Genomic DNA, 19,178 nt, shown 5'->3' with positions numbered 1-19,178 from the left:
TAAGAATATTTTATGCATTTGGTTTCCTTTTGTCTTATTGAGAATATTTTATGTATTTGGTTTCCTTTTGTTTTATTGAGAATATTTTATGCATTTGGTTTCCTTTTGTCTTATTAAGAATATTTTATGCATTTGGTTTTCTTTTTGTCTTATTGAGAATATTTTATGTATTTGTTTTCCTTTTGTCTTATTGAGAATATTTTATGTATTTGGTTTCCTTTTGTCTTATTGAGAATATTTTATGTATTTGGTTTCCTTTTGTCTTATTGAGAATATTTTATGCATTTGGTTTCCTTTTGTCTTATTAAGAATATTTTATGCATTTGGTTTCCTTTTGTCTTATTGAGAATATTTTATGTATTTGGTTTCCTTTTGTTTTATTGAGAATATTTTATGCATTTGGTTTCCTTTTGTCTTATTAAGAATATTTTATGCATTTGGTTTCCTTTTGTCTTATTGAGAATATTTTATGTATTTGGTTTCCTTTTGTCTTATTGAGAATATTTTATGTATTTGGTTTCCTTTTGTCTTATTGAGAATATTTTATGTATTTGGTTTCCTTTTGTCTTATTGAGAATATTTTATGCATTTGGTTTCCTTTTGTCTTATTGAGAATATTTTATGTATTTGGTTTCCTTTTGTTTTATTGAGAATATTTTATGCATTTGGTTTCCTTTTGTCTTATTAAGAATATTTTATGCATTTGGTTTCCTTTTGTCTTATTGAGAATATTTTATGTATTTGGTTTCCTTTTGTCTTATTGAGAATATTTTATGTATTTGGTTTCCTTTTGTCTTATTGAGAATATTTTATGTATTTGGTTTCCTTTTGTTTTATTGAGAATATTTTATGTATTTGGTTTCCTTTTGTTTTATTGAGAATATTTTATGCATTTGGTTTCCTTTTGTCTTATTGAGAATATTTTATGTATTTGGTTTCCTTTTGTTTTATTAAGAATATTTTATGCATTTGGTTTCCTTTTGTCTTATTGAGAATATTTTATGTATTTGGTTTCCTTTTGTCTTATTGAGAATATTTTATGTATTTGGTTTCCTTTTGTCTTATTGAGAATATTTTATGTATTTGGTTTCCTTTTGTCTTATTGAGAATATTTTATGTATTTGGTTTCCTTTTGTCTTATTGAGAATATTTTATGCATTTGGTTTCCTTTTGTCTTATTGAGAATATTTTATGTATTTGGTTTCCTTTTGTCTTATTGAGAATATTTTATGTATTTGGTTTCCTTTTGTCTTATTGAGAATATTTTATGCATTTGGTTTCCTTTTGTCTTATTGAGAATATTTTATGTATTTGGTTTCCTTTTGTTTTATTGAGAATAGGGGTGGTTGTTTTCTACTATATGATTATGGGGAGGGGGTGAAGGTTCTGTCGTCTATTTCTATTGTTTACAAGGTTTTAAATTTATTCTGGTCTGTAGTTTTTGTTTTTGATGTGGAGCAGGATCTGTCTTTTGGAGTTTTCACTTATTTTCAGTTTGGTCAGTGAGAAATTTGATTTTTTCCCTTTCCGGCATTTGTTCATTTGGTTTTGAGATGTTAGTTTCTGCGTTTTTTTTGTTTTTTTTATTTGAAAGTTGTGTTTGGTTTTTAAGGTCTGATGGGATTTTACTTTCAGCTGTCTGGAAGTTATTTTTAAGTACAGCTTGAGTTGATGGTAGTTGCCGTAAGATGGCCTTCATTGCCTCAACTAGTTCTTGAAGTGTCTTTATTAGGATTGTGATTCCCTTTAGTTCTATGTTTTGTTGTTTTTTGGTTGCACCTGCATACAATCTAACTGGTTCTGTTGTGGAGGCTGATTCAATGATCTTTCAGACTTCAGTAAAGCTTATGTTTTTTGTATATTTTAATTTATTTATTCTTTATTAAAGGTTAATATGTATGTGTTTGTATTGTTTGTTTGTGTCTTTTTACTGTAATTCTTTTGATGTCAATAACTTTGTTTTTTTTTTAGGTTTATTTTTATTTCTTCTAGGGAGCAGTTTAATTCTAGACATTTGATGACTCCTTTTGAAGTGTTGAGAGTTTTGTGAGGTTTTGATGTTTATATCATGGAACTTTATCCATGTTAAAATTTTTTCAGCACTAGTTTTAGAAGATACTCATATAAGTAAGGTTCATTATTTAAATTTTTTATTTTCATCTTTCTGTGTTTGAATCTGGATGAGGTCTTTTGATATTTTTCGAAGAAATATGAAGCATTATTTTCTTTCATCATCCTTGCTCCTCATCCTCCTCAGAGCCTTATATTGGGAGATGGTTGGGGAGACTCAAGCATCTCAAGGACACAAGGATGATATACTCAAACAGTGAGTGCAGTTGCTTGTGATGATTTCCTTAATCCCATTAATAAAGAGGATTGTTGTCGGTAGCATCTGGTTTCACTATCTGATTGGCCCTTGCCATCGCTTTCTAATATTAGTATGTGTGTTTGTGTGTGATGTATTTGTACTCCTCTTTTTGTGAGAGTTTACTGTTATTAGGGATTGTTAGCCGAATGGCCAAAGTCGAGTGTTGCAAACCCATGGCCACTTGTTCTAGAACATTACAGGTCACCACCTATAGCCAACAGGTGGCCCCCATTGAGGGACTTTTACCCTCTGCTGGGGGGCAGTCGGTTTATTCTGGAGCCTCACCGAGGGGACCTTTAAATGTGTAGTTTTTGTTTTAAGTTCTTGAAGAATTTCTTTGTGATGTTTTTATCACATTGTTTCATTGTACATCAACCCCTTTGCGTTATTCATGTTGCACCCAGTTATTTTGTAGAAGGTTTTTATTCTTCAAGCTCTTTGTATTTTCAATCGCTAGTTTGTAGTGTTTTGTTTGATTGTTTTGTAACAGATTTTGTCATTTTTGTTCTCTGCCCTGTGGAACATGAATGAGTTTTGCAATGGGAGAGGGAAAAGGGTTACAGTATTAATGTTTGGTATGTAAGGAACCAGAGGGAGGTAGAAAGAGAAAGTGGGAATGGGGCAAAAGGAAAAGAGTGGATTGTTTTTGTTTTTGCAGAACATAATTAAGTTTTTAAAAAATAGAAAAACAAAAAGCATCAATGTTAGGTGCATTTCATCTCAGGAAGCCAATATCTTCAGACAGCCTGATCTGGTAGCACCAGATTATGTACTTATCTTGATTAAACTGTCATAATTGTTGAACCTGATAAGATTATAACTATGCGCCATCTTGAATTATTATTATTACCCGCATGTGACGTGAACCTTATTTGAATATGTGTAAACACACACACAACCATTAAAGAGTAAACACTAGATGACACAAGCCATGTGTGCATACGTATATTTACCATATCTCTTTTTCCTTGTTCCTGCTCTCATAATCTTTATAATCCTTATAAGCTTTCACTAACCGTTTAACATTTTTTTTATGCGAATGTGATTAATTTCATATTTGTAGTTTCTTTTCCTCGGATAAGAATTGCAAATTTCTGAACCTCTGCGAAATAAGACCTGTCAACTTTATTTGTACTCCTTGTTGAATAAGTAAAAATTTTGTATGTGTATATATATATATATATATATATATATATATATATATATTTTAAATTTGAATTAATTTTCAATATTCTTCTATTATATTTCAGCTCTATCTCCTTTTGGATTTATTGAGCTCTTACATCTGGTTTGGATTATTGTATATATATATATATATATATATATATATATATATATATATTTTTTTCTATGATATTTACTATGAGTTTACACTTTTTTCTACTTGTAAACTGAATATTACCCTTTCTGTTCAAGTTCCTTCTGAGTAGAGCTTTTTTTTATCCTCTCTAGATATGTTCGATAAGGAATACATCACACTCTCTGCAAAAAATATTCCTATCCCTTCTAAACAAGAATACATTTTAAAATTTGTTTAATACCTTACTAAAAAATATACGATGGAAGGCTTACCATTATGATGTGAACCAATAATTATAAATCATCTAATTTTTCTTTCTCAATCCCATCTTTAAATAATTTTTTTTTTTATATATATTTTCACCCTAAACAAACAAGGCACTTTGCCACTTTGATGAAGTGAGCTACTATTAGGAACACAGGCTACAGGGGTACTAGGTGGGGAGTTGGGCAGCAAGATGTCGGTTCACGTTACACTTGAACTTCTGCGTGTCAGTACAGTTGGGGAAACAGGAACCCAGAAGGGAATTCCAAAGTCCAGCGGTTCTGGGGAAGAAACTACTGAAGTAGAAGGCTCTATTACATCTAGGGATCTCAACTGTGAAGGGGTGGGATTTTGCTGCTTGTCGGGTTTGTCGGGGGTATTTATGTAGAGGGGGTACAAGTGCTTGCAGATCGTCGGAACATTCACCATTAAAGTACTTGTAGAACACGCAGAGGGATGCTACATTTCATCGATGGGACAGAGGCTGAAGCTTGGATGACAGTTCAGGATTTATCAGGTTGGCAATTCTCTTTTGAACCTTGTCTAGGAGTGAGAGACTAGTAGCAGATGGATCGAAGATGTGGAACTCTGTTCCATCTGCCTGCTTCCCACCGGACTACAACTTGGATGTCTTCAAGTTCAACGTTAACAAATTCCTAATGAACCGCCCCTTAAGTAAACACTTCATCAAATCTCCACACTAACGTAATGTACTTGCAATAACCCTTATCCCTGAGTGGCTTCCGGGCCTTGATAAGTGGTGATCACTGTGTAAAAAAAAAAAAAAAAAAAGATGCACCAGCCCAAATATTACAACAATACTCCATACATGGGTGAATGGTGGCCTTACAGAGGTACAGGATACTTTCGGGCGTTAGTAGCTTTCTAGCACGGTAGAGAGAACCTACCTTTTTCGCAATGGTCCTGGCAATGGTCTCAATGTTCCAACTCATGTTTCCTGTAAACGTTAGGCCGAGGAGTTTAAAAGATGTGCTTTTAAATAAAGAGTCTTTGGCCATTGGCTATTGGTGGTAGAGAAGGTTTCTTATAGTTATTGAAGGAAACAAGTTTAGTTTTGGCAGCATTGAATGTGATCATCCATTTTTGTCCCCATTCCACTACAGATTGGAGGTCATCCTCTAGTGTTTCTGCCATTTCTTTAGATATGTGTTCATTCGTTTTCCTGTCGTGTCTGTTATAGAGCGTGGTGTCATCAGCATATATACCAATCTCAGACAATTTTGTCAGGGAGGTCATTTATGAATATTAGGAATAATAGAGGCCCAAGGATAGATCCCCGAGGCACTCCCGCATTTATATCATATTGTTTAGATGTACGACCATCGAGGACAACCTGGATTTTTCTGTTATCTATGAAGGATTTAATTATGTTAAGTATTCTTCCAGTGATACCGTATTTTCCTGAGAAGACCTTAATACCATACCCTATCAAAAGCCATAGATATATCTAGAGCTATCGCTCTACCCTCCCCTGCTTTGTCCAGTGAATGGTATATACGTTTAAAGATTACAGTTAGGATGTCTGCTGTGGAACAGGCTTGCCTAAATCCATATTGTTCGTCGGTCAGAAGTTTAGCATCTGTAAGGTGATGGACTAGAGCTTGGTCAATTATGGACTCAAATATTTTGGTAAAAAGCGGGAGAAGGCTAATGGGGTGGTAATTTACTGGGTCAGTTCTTTCGCCAGAATTCTTGAAAACTGGTAACACAGAAGTAGTTTTCCAGCAGGAAAGCAAGATTCATAATGACTTTCCAATTAACTCTCACTAAGAACAAAAGAAAACTGAAAGGGTAGCAACTAATTTCTATGGATTTAAAACCACAGTCCACCCTAAACATGATCCCCACCCAGATGAGTTTGAAAATTATGCTAAATTTAGTTAAGAAAATACCATTCCAATCCAATTACTAGAAAAATTAACAACTTTGTTTAACAATGTTTATGAATAATCTATTTTCAAATCTCATATTCATAATAATCAAATACTTACTTGTTGGCTTCACATTTGCTTCTCGATTCGACTGCCAATTTTGGAGCCATGCCATCAACTTTTTCGCATTGCTTTTATCTCCACTTTGACCAATTATTTGCTTCAAGGATTTCGGTTTGTATTTGTCAACCCACAAAAGAGATTCACCGCCATTTTTGGATTCTTTGGTTTTTGTTGGACTATCGCTAGAAATTAACACTGAAGGAGCTGGTTTTTGAGATTTTTCAAAAGTTTTTGATGGGAGGGAGTCCATCTTGGATTTCTCCTTTTTTACCTCATCATTTTTATTATAAGTTTCCTGTAGAAAATATACAATAAATACAGAATATACAGCGGCATAAATATAGTGATGAAGTAAATATAAAGTCAGCATAAAAATATTGAATTACTTTAAATATATTTAAAGTTCAAAACTACTGTGTAATATGGAAGCTTTCATACTGCTAAACACAATGAAGAATTTTGTGAAAAATATTTTTTTAAATTTATAATAAACTAAGATAATATAGATTTTCTTGAAAATTAAAATTCTTTTAACTAGCACTGAATGAAGTGAAATAAATATATCATTATGTTAAATAAAAGCACTCAAATCAACAGGAGTCAGTGTCAAGATTAATACAAATTTTAATAGTTTTGATTTGAATAATTATGTGAATTAAATACTTTATATATATATTATTAGAACATTAAACGAAACATTCAAATATCAAACAAGTATCGAAAGATTAAGTTTGTTGAATTCTGTATAAGGAAATGTTCCATTTAGAAAATTACTAGCAGGGAAATCTGACTTTTCCTGAGAGTGAATGAAAATCGTTGTCATCAAAATCTATGAAATTGTTAATTTTTCAATCAAATCGAGTTGGGGACCTACTGCGGTGCATTGGAGGAAACTTCACATGCCTTCCAGCAGGGACTTAGTCCATAATACCTTACACTGTAGAAAACCTACTGCTGATTTTATAAAATTATTTTTATATAATGGCCTAAAGTTTAAAATTCAAACATTAAGTATCATGGTTCAATTGTGCCATAAACAGAAACATTCATTTTGAACACGCTTCTGTCTTATCAAAGAATCAACTGCTGATTTTATATGCCGAGCTCTTCTGCTTGTGTGGTGATAAAACTTCTCAAATGCACTTGTGATGCTGGGCTTTATAAGGTTAACTTTGTTCAGAATCAGACTGTTCCTTCTGTAATCGAATTTTGATTATCAATTAATGATTTTCGATACTTATTACAAAACCTATCTAAGAATACAAAGTATATTTGTGTGAAATTTCAGAAAAATCAGCCTAATCATTTTGGAGTTCATAGGGAATAAACTCACACACACATAAAGTACTTAAGTAGATTTGCTTCTGCAATCCATTAATTTAAAAAAAAGAAATCACAACTCAATGGCTTATATTTGTAATTCAATAAAAGTCAGTAAATACTTGTTATAAAATAACACTAACATTTATTCATGAAAAATGCATTATTATATTCGGGATTAAACAAAAAAACTCTGCATATATTAATTATTGGATCAATTAGGTTTCAGGCTCCCAGAAATAAGCAAACATGAAAAAGACAAATTTGTATTTTTTCAAGTAAAAAAAAAACAAACTTAGAAATTCATAAAATAATAAATTTTTAATTAAAAACAAAAAAAAAAGGTTACAAACTTTTGCCATTCTCACTAAGGCAAATTAAATAAGGTTGTTTCTTAATGTAGGGAAATGTACAGAAATGAAAATTACCTCAGTCTGGGAGAATTTCTATTTCCTGACCAAGGACAGGAAATATATTGACATAACAATGCAGAATAGTTTATTTTAAAAAAAAAAAAAAGAAGTCAAATGTTATTTCATTTGTTTATACTTTTTTGCTTACAGAAAAAATTTTGTAAACTTATTTTTTGATTCTAACTCCGTCCTCATGGAGAGGCAAAATGGAAGATTACTAAAGTTCTGATTTTTCACATTCAGCATCCTAAATTCTTGTTTTCAATACATTTTTACATGTTTTGTTTCTAAATCTTAAATTGCTATATAATTCTAAAACTACAGATTGACTAGCAAAAAGTGAATTTGAGATGCTAAAAGTTAAAATGGCTACCAAAAAGTAATATAAATATTAAAATATAAAATAATTATTCCTCTTTGAAAGAAAAAAATGCATATACTTATTAGAATCATAATTTAAATATAAGTCAAATAATTGTAGAGAATGAAATTATTTTAGAATGAGAATTTAGGACACCGAAAGCAAACCAACAACAAAAAATAAGCAGACAAATCATCTTCTAAATAAGTACCTAATCGTTGCAAAGTGTTTTTATTAAAGTTTTATAAATAAAAAATAAAAACACACCATACATTAAAAAAATATCTAATTTATGTCCCCTTCATCTTTTTAAAAGTAAATTTTTCCCTATATTTAAAAAATAAAAAAAAAATATATATATATATAAATAAATATAAATTGTGATGAAAAACAAAAAGAATTTTAATTTAAAGGTCAAGATCTAAATTCCTCCTTTTCTTATTTGATTATTTTTGGGGTTCCTGGGATCTAATTGGTTCATATTCTTTTCTAAAAACTAAAATCAATTCGAGGAAAGAAAAAACAAACAGAAAAGCATTTTATTACCTCTTTTATTGCTTTCTCAGCATTAATCAAGTATTTGGACTTTTTTCCTGGCTTTGTCTGGATCAAGTCAAAGAGGCCATCTTCATCAAGTTGGGCAGTCTTTAGACTAATCGCCTTCTTTAGCTTTGACTCTCCTGCGTCTCTGCCGATGATGATGTAGCTGGTTTTGCCACTTAATGAAGTTGTCACTTTACCACTATATCGCTCAATAAGTGATTTGGCCTCATCCCTTTCAATGGATTCTAGAACACCCGTGATCACAAATGTTAGCCCCTCAAGACAATTGTCAGCTCCCTAGTGAAATTAATAAATTGTTTTTATATATATATAAAACAAATAGAATAAGCGGTTTATAATTTATATTTTATTCAGATAATGGAATTGTTTACAATTATATATATTTACCTACATTTGTTCAGTTGAAAAGATTACAAAAATAACTATTCACTATGAAAATCATTTAGTCATTTTTGAAGCAAGCAAAACACATTTAATTTTTTTAAACAATTATAGGATGTCTCAAACGAAACGAAAAGTTTCTTTTAATCCATCATAAATTGATTTGGTTATAGTCAGCTAACTTGCGGTGTAGTGCTACCGGAAGCAGTGACAAGGCAAATCAGTTACTGTTTCTTTCATGCCTATAACGTGCATAAACTCTTTTTATTACTTTTTTCCAATCTTTTATTTTTTATTTAATAACCATTGAAAACTTTTTCAGTCTTATTTTAATTAACAATTATTGAAAACACTTTTAAAATACTTTAAACTATTTGGGGAATATTATGTATAGAGTATGATTTTTTTTTTTTGATGTTTGAAATTTTATTTTTTTACTTTCATAAACATATTATATAAATTCGAATAAAAAACTTATTTTTAAAATTAAAAAAACAAAACAAAAAAACACTTATTTTTAGAATTTCATAAACATATCTCTTATAAAATTTCAAATAAAATAACTTTTTAAAAATTTTATGATTAAAAGTGCAAATAAAAACTAATTGTCATTTTTATCTTTTTATAATTTTGTCAATTTTTATTGTATATTTTTAATAATGTCATTTCTTATATTTTATTTCAATAAATTGCTCCACAATACAAATAGTAAAAGAACAATAACAGTGACGGAACTGATTTGCCTCCAGTAGCACTACGCCAAAAGTTAGGAAGTATATTAGCTGACTATAACCATTGATTTCTTGAAGCACACTGTTGAAATTTTGGAAGAAAAAAAAAAAAAAAAAAAAAACAATTCATTTTATACAAAAATTGGTTCTATTTCATGTGTTCTGCATTCATTTATAGTTTGGAAATTTTCATTTTCTTTTCAGAGTGGTAGTATGGAATGTTAAAATAAAAGTTTATCTTGTCCGATTCTATCCTACAAATCAAAACTCGTTTGAAACACGATGGAAAGAAGCAAATGATACTTGCTCCTGTTCTATGTTAAGGAGAGCAAACAAAGCAGTTTTAGAGAATTAAGAATTGTAAAATTATGTCATTTTTTTTATTTGTTAATACATGCATTTATGAAAACCTCTTGAACAGTACTTTTCAATGATAATTATTTTTCTCAAATATTTTAATAAATAATCATCAAACTCTTTTCCTTTGTTTTGGGAAATCCTACCTTATATAAATATATATAAATAAGTAACTCATTAAAGGATTCAAAAATCTATATTTCAAACAAATTACTAGAGTTTCCAATAAAAAAAAAAAAAAGAGAGAGAGCATGAGAGAATTAATTCACATGTAATTGCAAAATAAGTGGTGACTGTGCAAACACGACACGAGAAGTGTTAAGACCAATTAAAACAAACATTGAATGATATTCAATGTACTCCTTCTGGAAACAGTTGCACAATGATGTAGACATTTAGTCAACTTCCAGTTGTTTTTTTGATGACTTCAAGCGAGATATTGTTCCAAATTTCCATCAAAAGCAGTTTATTTTTCTATGTTTGTGACCTCTTCCCTCTGCAAGTTGATGTAATAAACTCCAAATGATAAAATACATTGTTAAATTCCAAGTTTTATGAAAGTGATTTGTTGGGTTCAATTAAGTCAGAAGTATCAAGTGTCTTTGCCTCATGTGATACCCATTCATCTCCTCTCATTACTGGGTTTATGTTGTCCAAAAATTTTAAATGATGAAAAGCGTGTGTAAATATATGTTGATCTAAATATAAATTATTCATTTTTTATAGTGCACTCTATGTATATATATATATATATATATATATATATATATATATATATATATATATATACACACATAAAACTCTGAATTGTCCAGCCATGATTGCTAGGATCTTGTATTCAACTATTAGGCGATTCCATCTTTAAAAAAAAAAAACAAGATGACATGTGAACATATATTTATATATGCATATGGGCGTGGCTCAGAGACTATGGAATAAGGGTGGAGAGTTGTGTTCTGGTTTCAAATCAGTTTCTGGCACCCAAGTTATTTTTTTTTAGTTTGGATCTCACTACTATATATTAGATTCAATATAATAATCAATAGAAAATTGTTTCTATAATAATATATAATCTCCATGAATTAAACTATCATATTTAAACATATCTTACAACTGTGCAATGCCAGACAGCCTGCTAGTGTATATAATTAATTGAATTCACATACTATAAATATGTAGATAACTATAAAAGTTAAATGTTTAAAAAATAAACCTGCTAATATAAACACAGATATAACAATCTATCAAAATTCAGACATCTTGTAAACATTGAAAGATAATGAAAAAGATCATTGCCATTTAGGGAAAGAAATTAATAAAGTTATTTCTAAATAAATATTTAAGCAAACATTCCAAAAAATCTATTTTGACTACAAATGAGCTATTACAAAAGGTTACACAAGTTTAGAATTTCAAATCCATTAAAAGGAATACTCACTTGTGGAATTTCCTTAGAGCCCAAAGCTTTTGGGCCTTCTCTGTTGAGATAAGCTCTGTATGCACTTCCATGGTCTGATGTTGGTTGCTTTTAGAAAGAAATATTTGCATAATTATCAAATATTTTTAAGAAACATTCAAATATACTGCAAGTTTCCATTTAGGATGAGCAAATATAATACTTATATGTTAATGAATTATGACTACATAGAAAACCGAAACTACAGTCCTTGAAGCAATAGGCATTACAAACAGTTCTAAAAGCATTTAATTGTCAGCGACATTGATGAAACATTTGTTAACTCTGAGTTTCTGTGTAGAATTCAAAATCTTTTGGGATGGGACAATAAAAAAATCATGCCATTTTTTTGTAGTTGGATAGCATTTGTTTTAAACTCCATTCAAAAGTTTACTCTTGATACAGCTTGTTTAAAATATTTTTTATCTGCTATAATTATCTGAAATTAGACACTGGCACTTTTGGAAAAAACATCAGTGAATTCCCTCCACATCTCTATGATCACCGTTTCATAAACTGATTGCACTGACACCTATTTTCTTTTTGGAAGAATGCTATGGAAAGAAAAGATCTGAAAGTTACCAAGACTAAAGTGATGATCAATGGTTGTAGTTCTGGAAAGGTCTCAAAAAGGGAAAGTTCTTCTGCTCAGTTTATAGGAAGGAAGTTGAGTGTAATTCAATTTTTTGTAGTACCTGTAAGCATTGGGTATACAAAAAAGTGCAGTGGAATTATTAGTAGGTTGAGAAAGGATAATCAGTTTATATGCAAGGGATGTAAGACAATGGAGATGGCCGAGAACTCAGATGTGAAGAAAGTATATTTGGATGTTGAAATTACTGATGTTCAAATATTTTGTTACCTTTGTGATATCATTGGAGCAGAGAGTGTAGCAGGTGCAAGTGTGATTGAAAGAATAAAGAGTGAAGGGATTGTTTATTGACTGCACCTTTCACTATCCTTCTATTTACTACCAAGTCACCACTTATTAAGGCTAAAAGCCACCTGAAGGATTTATGAGATTGTCAATTGAATAACGAAAATTATTGTGAAAGATTTGAAAAGAAAGAACAAAATCTGATTACTTATGAGGACAGTTTATAATAACTATTTGTTGACATTGGATTTGAAGATGACCATGTTGTAGCCTACAGGGAAGAAATTTTTGGAAAGAAAATCTATTCATGAAATTTTTATTTGACATAAGTACATGGATGAAGAAAAGTTCTTTGCAATAATGATGACAAGGTTCTTGTCATGAACGTTATACAAGGAAGAGTTTAAAGATATGTATGTTCCATGAAAATAATGGAGTAGAGAAACACTGGCAACATCTTTTAAAAGGGGGGGGCATCGGATTAGGAAGCTGATTATACTCCACCAAGAAAAAATGCTATGAGTGACACCTCCCCAGATGTGATTGCAATACTCTTGTATAGGATAAAAAACTCCATCAGATAACACTAAGTATGACGTTCACAGGTGTTTCTCCATTTCAGACAGTACTTTCAGATTCCTCCACACATAATTAAATATTTTCTGCTGTAGTACTAACTCCGTGTCTTGTTCATCTTTGGAGGACAAGTCGTAATAAAATGGTGCCATCCTCTTATCCTTACCCTTGTTGTTTTGATTTGTCCTGTTGTTCCAACACGCTATTCCAACTCAATTTATACGCAACGCTAAAAATAATTTATACGCAACGCTAAAAATAATTTATACGCAGCGCTAAAAATAATGCCTCACATTCTAGATCTGATGCTGATCAGAAAATCATATTGCTATCCTTCTTCAATAAACTCTTTCTTCAGGAAAATCTTAATATCTTAATGATCACTTCCAGTTTGTAACCTGATCTGCTTCCAAACTTCCAAACACTCACAATGACAATTAGCACATAATAGGAGAGTATAAATTGGGAGAACAAAGCAGGTAGAAGGCTTCTATTACGAAGAAAAATTTGGAGGAGGTAAAGGAAGATGAACCCAATTTTTGAGGTGTTATTATTCATGTAAATCTCCCCCATTTTGTGTACAATTCGTGCCAAGTCTGACACTTTTTGCAGCTTCTGACTACTTATTGCACTGCATCCAATTCTGATATTAATATGGTTATAGCCCCCTTTTGTCCTTAACCATGCAACATCATCTACCTCAATGTCATTATTTATTCCTAAACTTCAACATCAGGGCACTCCCATCTTTAACCTCGGTGCATAACACCTCGAAAATTGGGTTCGTTTTCCTTTACCTCCTCCTAACGTTCTAACAGAAGCAATCTACCTGCTTTGACCTTCTAATTTATACTCTCCTATTCACATAATTGAATACAGTAATTCTAATTTATACTCTCCTATTCACATAATTGAATACAGTAATTCTAATTTATACTCTCCTATTCACATAATTGAATACAGTAATTCTAATTTATACTCTCCTATTCACATAATTGAATACAGTAATTCTAATTTATACTCTCCTATTCACATAATTGAATACAGTAATTCTAATTTATATTCTCCTATTCACATAATTTAATACAGTAATTCTAAGCTAAAACTCTACATCCCAACAGCTTCTCACAAATAGTGAACAGTTCTGGACTCAGATTTCCTTTCTTTGTTTTCCTCCAAATAAAAGTTCACCCTCTGCCTTAGATCTTTTTATGGCTCAGTGCTGCCCTTTCCTTTTCCAAGGGTGATTTTGCAATCAATGCAAACTTTCTAAAGCTCTTTATTAAACCTTCTGCAGACATGATTAAGTCATCTATTAAGATCTATACAGGAACTTGTTGCTTACCATCCATCTCTAATACTTTCTTAAGAACTGCTGACATAATTTTTTTTATTCTGAATCAGAATCAGGTCAAGCAATACTTCATCCCCTTGTAGTTTACTAACTGATACTGTCAGATTTGTTTTTGCCTTAACTGTAAAAATGTCAATCAACCTATGCTTTTGCCTTCAATTTTTCTTTATTTCATTGCACATGCTAATTGGGTTTTTAATCCAGAATGACATATCACATATTTGTTTTATTTTCTATTACTGACCCAGGGCTTTATGCTGTGAGTGAAACAGTCACATTTGCGAGTGATTTTTCAAAGTAGCAACTAGAAATAATAAAATGCTTATCTTTTAGCAATTTTGTTGTTTTTTTTTGTGTTGTTTTTTTTTTTTTCAATCTTCCAAAGCTCATTACTTAGTGAAAAAAGGTCAAATTATTAAAACAATAAAAGTTTATTAGAACAATACTTTTTTTTTAACAAAGGCTGTTTAAAAAAAAACACCTGAAGAAATTTAAATGTTCGTACATTCGTTTTAACATTAAATTCAGTGCATTTTTAGAATTACACTTATAAAAATATGCAGAAAAATCTTTATGATGTACGTACTCGTTACAGAACGAAAATATATTAAAAAATCATGTGGGTTTGACTAGTAACTTTTCTATTTGGCTAGTAACGGCAAATATTTAGTTGTTAAAAGTCCACTAAAGATAAATTTGTCCATAAAGGCTTGCTGACCTGGCCCACAGCCATTAGTGGCAACATTCCAGTCTTCACCTTTTCTTTGCATCAAATAAGAAAGTCTTACTCTATACATCTCTCTCCTTCTTACTCATTCCACACTTTCTTTCTTCACAGTCGTGACATAGGCAAAACTTCCAAATTTCATTCCATTCTCATTAAGGGTAATGTATTCAAAGCACCTAATTGCATCCATTGCAAGATTACCTGTCTTGTGTAAAATAAACACTGCACATATTTTTTTTCAACCTTTGTGTGTTGTCTTTTTAAGAATCAGCCATTTTGGATGTTTAAAGTTCTGTCAACTAATTGAATTGAAGACCTACTTGACTTGATTAAAGTTTAACCATGAAACTTTCCAATAAATTGTCAAAAGTAAATAACCTACTTAACATTGCACGAGTTTTTATTTTAATTAAATTTTAATCTTTTTAAAAATTCTTATGTAACAACTTTCTGTTCCTACCTGGCGTTGCCCAGAAAATTGATTAGTAACTATAATCTCAACTTGGATTTGTTCATCAATTACTTTATATTTGACAATTTAAATGTTTCACAATCCCTCTCAAACATCAATTCCTCTCAAAAATAAATTGGTAATGGTTGACAAAAATTGCATGTCATGTTAGTTAAAGTTCAGTCACAAATAGTTCATTGAAAAAATGTACATGCACAGTAGTCAATGTAAGAAAATGTTTCTTTTGATAATTTTTGTAATGCTGGTATGACAAAAACATAGGTATGACAAAACAATATAGGTTGTCATTAAGTAATCATGAACAAGAAAGCTTTAAATAACTTTGAAAGGTTTAAAATTTAGGTGACTGAAATAGTATTTAACCAACAGGTCTTGGACATATGTATATATAAAAGAAACAACTAAAATAAATTATTTATTTTTGTTTGATGTCAACTGGAAGTTTTGACATAACAGCTTCAACTTAATGTTTAAAATCATTTTTTTCTTTTGCAAATTCAGAAATATGAGCATAATCTTTCAACTTGTTGCATTAGCATATATCACAAAATAATATCAGTAGGCATTAATACTAGCCAAGATAAAAACTTTGAAATAACTTCTAAGAAATGTTTTAAACAAGATGCAATAAATTTTGGTGGAGGATAAGGTATTTCCTGACATTTGCTTGATCCAGATATATAAGGAGGTGGGAACCTTTTTTTACATTTACAATTTAACTAAATAAAATGGCTTACTTGTGTATGAATGAACCTAAATACATTATGCTGGAATTTCATTTTGTAATGACTTGTTTGCTTGTGTGTGAGTGTTGGAGAGGGGAGGTGTCTTAGTATTTAATTTAAGGCCCAAATCCAAACTCCTAGAAGTAGGTTGACATGAAAAACTCTTTTCACCCCTTTCCCCCAAATCAAATTGTCTATCCATGCTAGAAAACATATGTATAAATAATAAATTGAAAACAATCATTGAATTAAAAAATAACAAATTGTGAATTAATGAGATGTTCATTTGCAAAGTATGTCGATACCATATACATAATCTGCAAAGATGTATCAAATTTGACATTTTAATCTCACTGTCAGTGTAATAAATAGTTCCCAAATTTATCAATAAAAGTTTAACAAATATGTATCAAATTTGACATTTTAATCTCACTGTCAGTGTAATAAATTGCCCAAATGTATCAATAAAAATTCAACAAATATGTATCAAATTTTACATTTTAATCTCACTGTCAGTGTAATAAATTGCCCAAATTTATCAATAAAAGTTCAACAAATATGTATCAAATTTGTAGAACAATATTTAGTACTGTTGTTGTGAAAAGGATCAGCTGAACTCAGATTGTGGCTGTATCATCATGAAACCCTACACAAGTAGGGCTATGTACAGGACGCTTAGTGCCCTTGCAGTGCCAACAAGCAGATTATCACACACATCCTCAGAGAGGCGTGCTCCAACGTACACCAGGCCCAACAATGGACCTTGAGATGGAGTGAAATGCTATGATAATAATAGCCATGAAAAAGTGAAATTTTGCCATACAGAAAAGTGAATGGAGATTTGTTGAAACCTATCCTTTTCTACTTATCTAAACACAGAATTGGAAATATTTGTTTCCGATTCGCACAGGATGGATTTCGATTCTTATGAATTTTGTCTCCAACTAAAAGGAAATGACATAAATTTATAAAAATATCCCAGTGACTTTCCTGGGTTTTATAGCCACATCAAATAAGCTGGATGCTCATTCATTAATATAGAAAACAATACAATGTAGAGCTGCAAAAGGGTCTGATGCAACTTGCAAAAACTTATCCTTTTGCTAGCATATGCAACAATCACTAACTTGCAATTTTTTTCTGACAAAACAAGTTATAAAGGCATTATTTTACATTTTACATAATATAGCAATCTTGTAGAGATTTGTTGAACTCATCCTTTTCTTCACATTAAGAAATCACTGCTATTATTATCATTGATGGCGAACTGACTTGATGATAGCTAAATCAAAGATTCTTAATAAGACTACGCTAAACATTTCTTACACAAACTCTTACATGTAAACAATTCCACAGAACAAGTCTAATTCTGGACTCCATCAAAGGAATAAAATTTGCTAACTCATCTATTTTGCAACTTTGCTGGGAACTACTTTATCTACACAATTATATCCGTGCACCTAGTACTTGGTTTTATCATGTATCCATTTATCAGCATACTTTCCCAGTCATTAGGAAAATGCTCAAAATAGTTTGTACATTAAAACACTCCATACTCAAGTGGAAAGAAGAAAAAAGATGACAAGCAACAAAACTGTCACATACTTTTGCTAACTAGACTGTCCTCCTTTAGAGGGTTTCCCATCATCAATCTGAATACGACAAAAGATATTTGAAAAAAATTGACTATGATGTATTCTAGTGTCCCCTTTACCTCCTCCTATTTAAACTTGAGGCTGAAAAAACCCAAAGTGTTTGGAGAAATACAATTTTGAAAGAGATGAAAAAAAAAATTATTCAAGAGATTTCATAAATCAAACACTTACTTTTTGTTCAGGAGTTTCTGGAATGTTTATGTTTTTAATAATAGGTGTTGGAATCTAAAAAATAAACAAAATTTAATGATAAATGCAAAAGTCTATTTTGTTTTAAATTGGTTAATTTTTTTATAATAGTTTGTTTAAATACAAGGTGAGTTTATAGTGGAAATCTAGCTCTCCCTTATAAATAAATTTAGTGCTCTATAATGTAATAAACATGATCAGCTAGAAAAATAATTTCAGATAAAATAGTTGTCGCTCACTGATATATTTTGACGCCAAAAATCCAGTCCTAATACAAATATTATAACCATTTTTCCTTTGATATCAACTTAAACGTCAAAAACTAAAAGTTTCCATTGTGAAATTTAAAAAAAACAAACAAATAAAAACTAAAAAAAAATTAAGATAAAAAAATTCTCAAAAAGAAGGTGGCTGTCAATTGATAAAAATGAAATTATCTATAAAAATTGCTAATGTTTTAAAATTAGCCAATGGAGAAGGAGAATATCTACAGATAAAGATGGAGAAGGAGAGAGAATAAGGATATGGATGGTAGAGAGAGAGAGAGAGAGAGAGAGAACAGATTGGAAGGAAAAGAGAGAGAAAACAGATTTTTTTTTTATTACATTTGCACCCCAAAACAAGACACATTGCAACTTTGATGTAGGGGGCTACTACTATCAGGGACCTAAGTTGCAGGGGTACTATGTAGGGAGTTTAGCAGCAAGATGTCTGTTCAGATTACACTTGAACTTCTGCACGTGCGTACTGTTGGGGAGCAGGAAACTGGAAGAGAATTCCAAAGTGTATCAGTTCTGGGAAAGAAGCTATTAGAGTACGAGGCTTTCTTACATCTAGGGATCTCAACTGTGTAGGGGTGGGACTTTGCTGCTGGTTAGGTTTGTCGGGGGTATTTCCGTCAAGGGGGTACAAAGGCCTGTAGTTCGTCAGAGCATCCACCATTAAAATACTTGTAAAACAAGCAGAGGGATACAACATTTCGTCCATGAGACAGAGGCTGAAGTTTAGATGACAGTTTGGGACCTATTAGGTTTGCGACTCTCTTTTGAACCCTGTCCAGGAGCAAGAGATTA

General features: G+C 31.0%; 1 protein-coding gene across 3 annotated transcripts in view; it reads right to left on the bottom strand.

The window, feature by feature from the left end:
- LOC145293818 (replication factor C subunit 1-like) overlaps window positions 1-19,178 on the bottom strand; it is a 279,301-nt gene that overhangs the window by 103,836 nt on the left and 156,287 nt on the right. For all 3 annotated transcript variants that reach the window (XM_080140442.1, XM_080140441.1, XM_080140443.1), the window contains exons 9-12: window positions 18,088-18,141; window positions 11,513-11,599; window positions 8,588-8,881; window positions 5,945-6,242 (exon numbers count right to left, since the gene is read on the bottom strand). In XM_080140442.1, the coding sequence (XP_079996568.1) occupies window positions 5,945-6,242; window positions 8,588-8,881; window positions 11,513-11,599; window positions 18,088-18,141 (733 nt within the window). The remainder of the gene's footprint in view (window positions 1-5,944; window positions 6,243-8,587; window positions 8,882-11,512; window positions 11,600-18,087; window positions 18,142-19,178) is intronic.

The sequence above is a fragment of the Euprymna scolopes genome, chromosome 15 (assembly GCF_053919585.1).
Source record: "Euprymna scolopes isolate OS-2025 chromosome 15, ASM5391958v1, whole genome shotgun sequence".
NCBI classification, from domain to species: domain Eukaryota; kingdom Metazoa; phylum Mollusca; class Cephalopoda; order Sepiida; family Sepiolidae; genus Euprymna; species Euprymna scolopes.
Note: the sequence above shows the minus strand (reverse complement) of the source record. Positions and strands in the feature narration are given on the sequence as shown.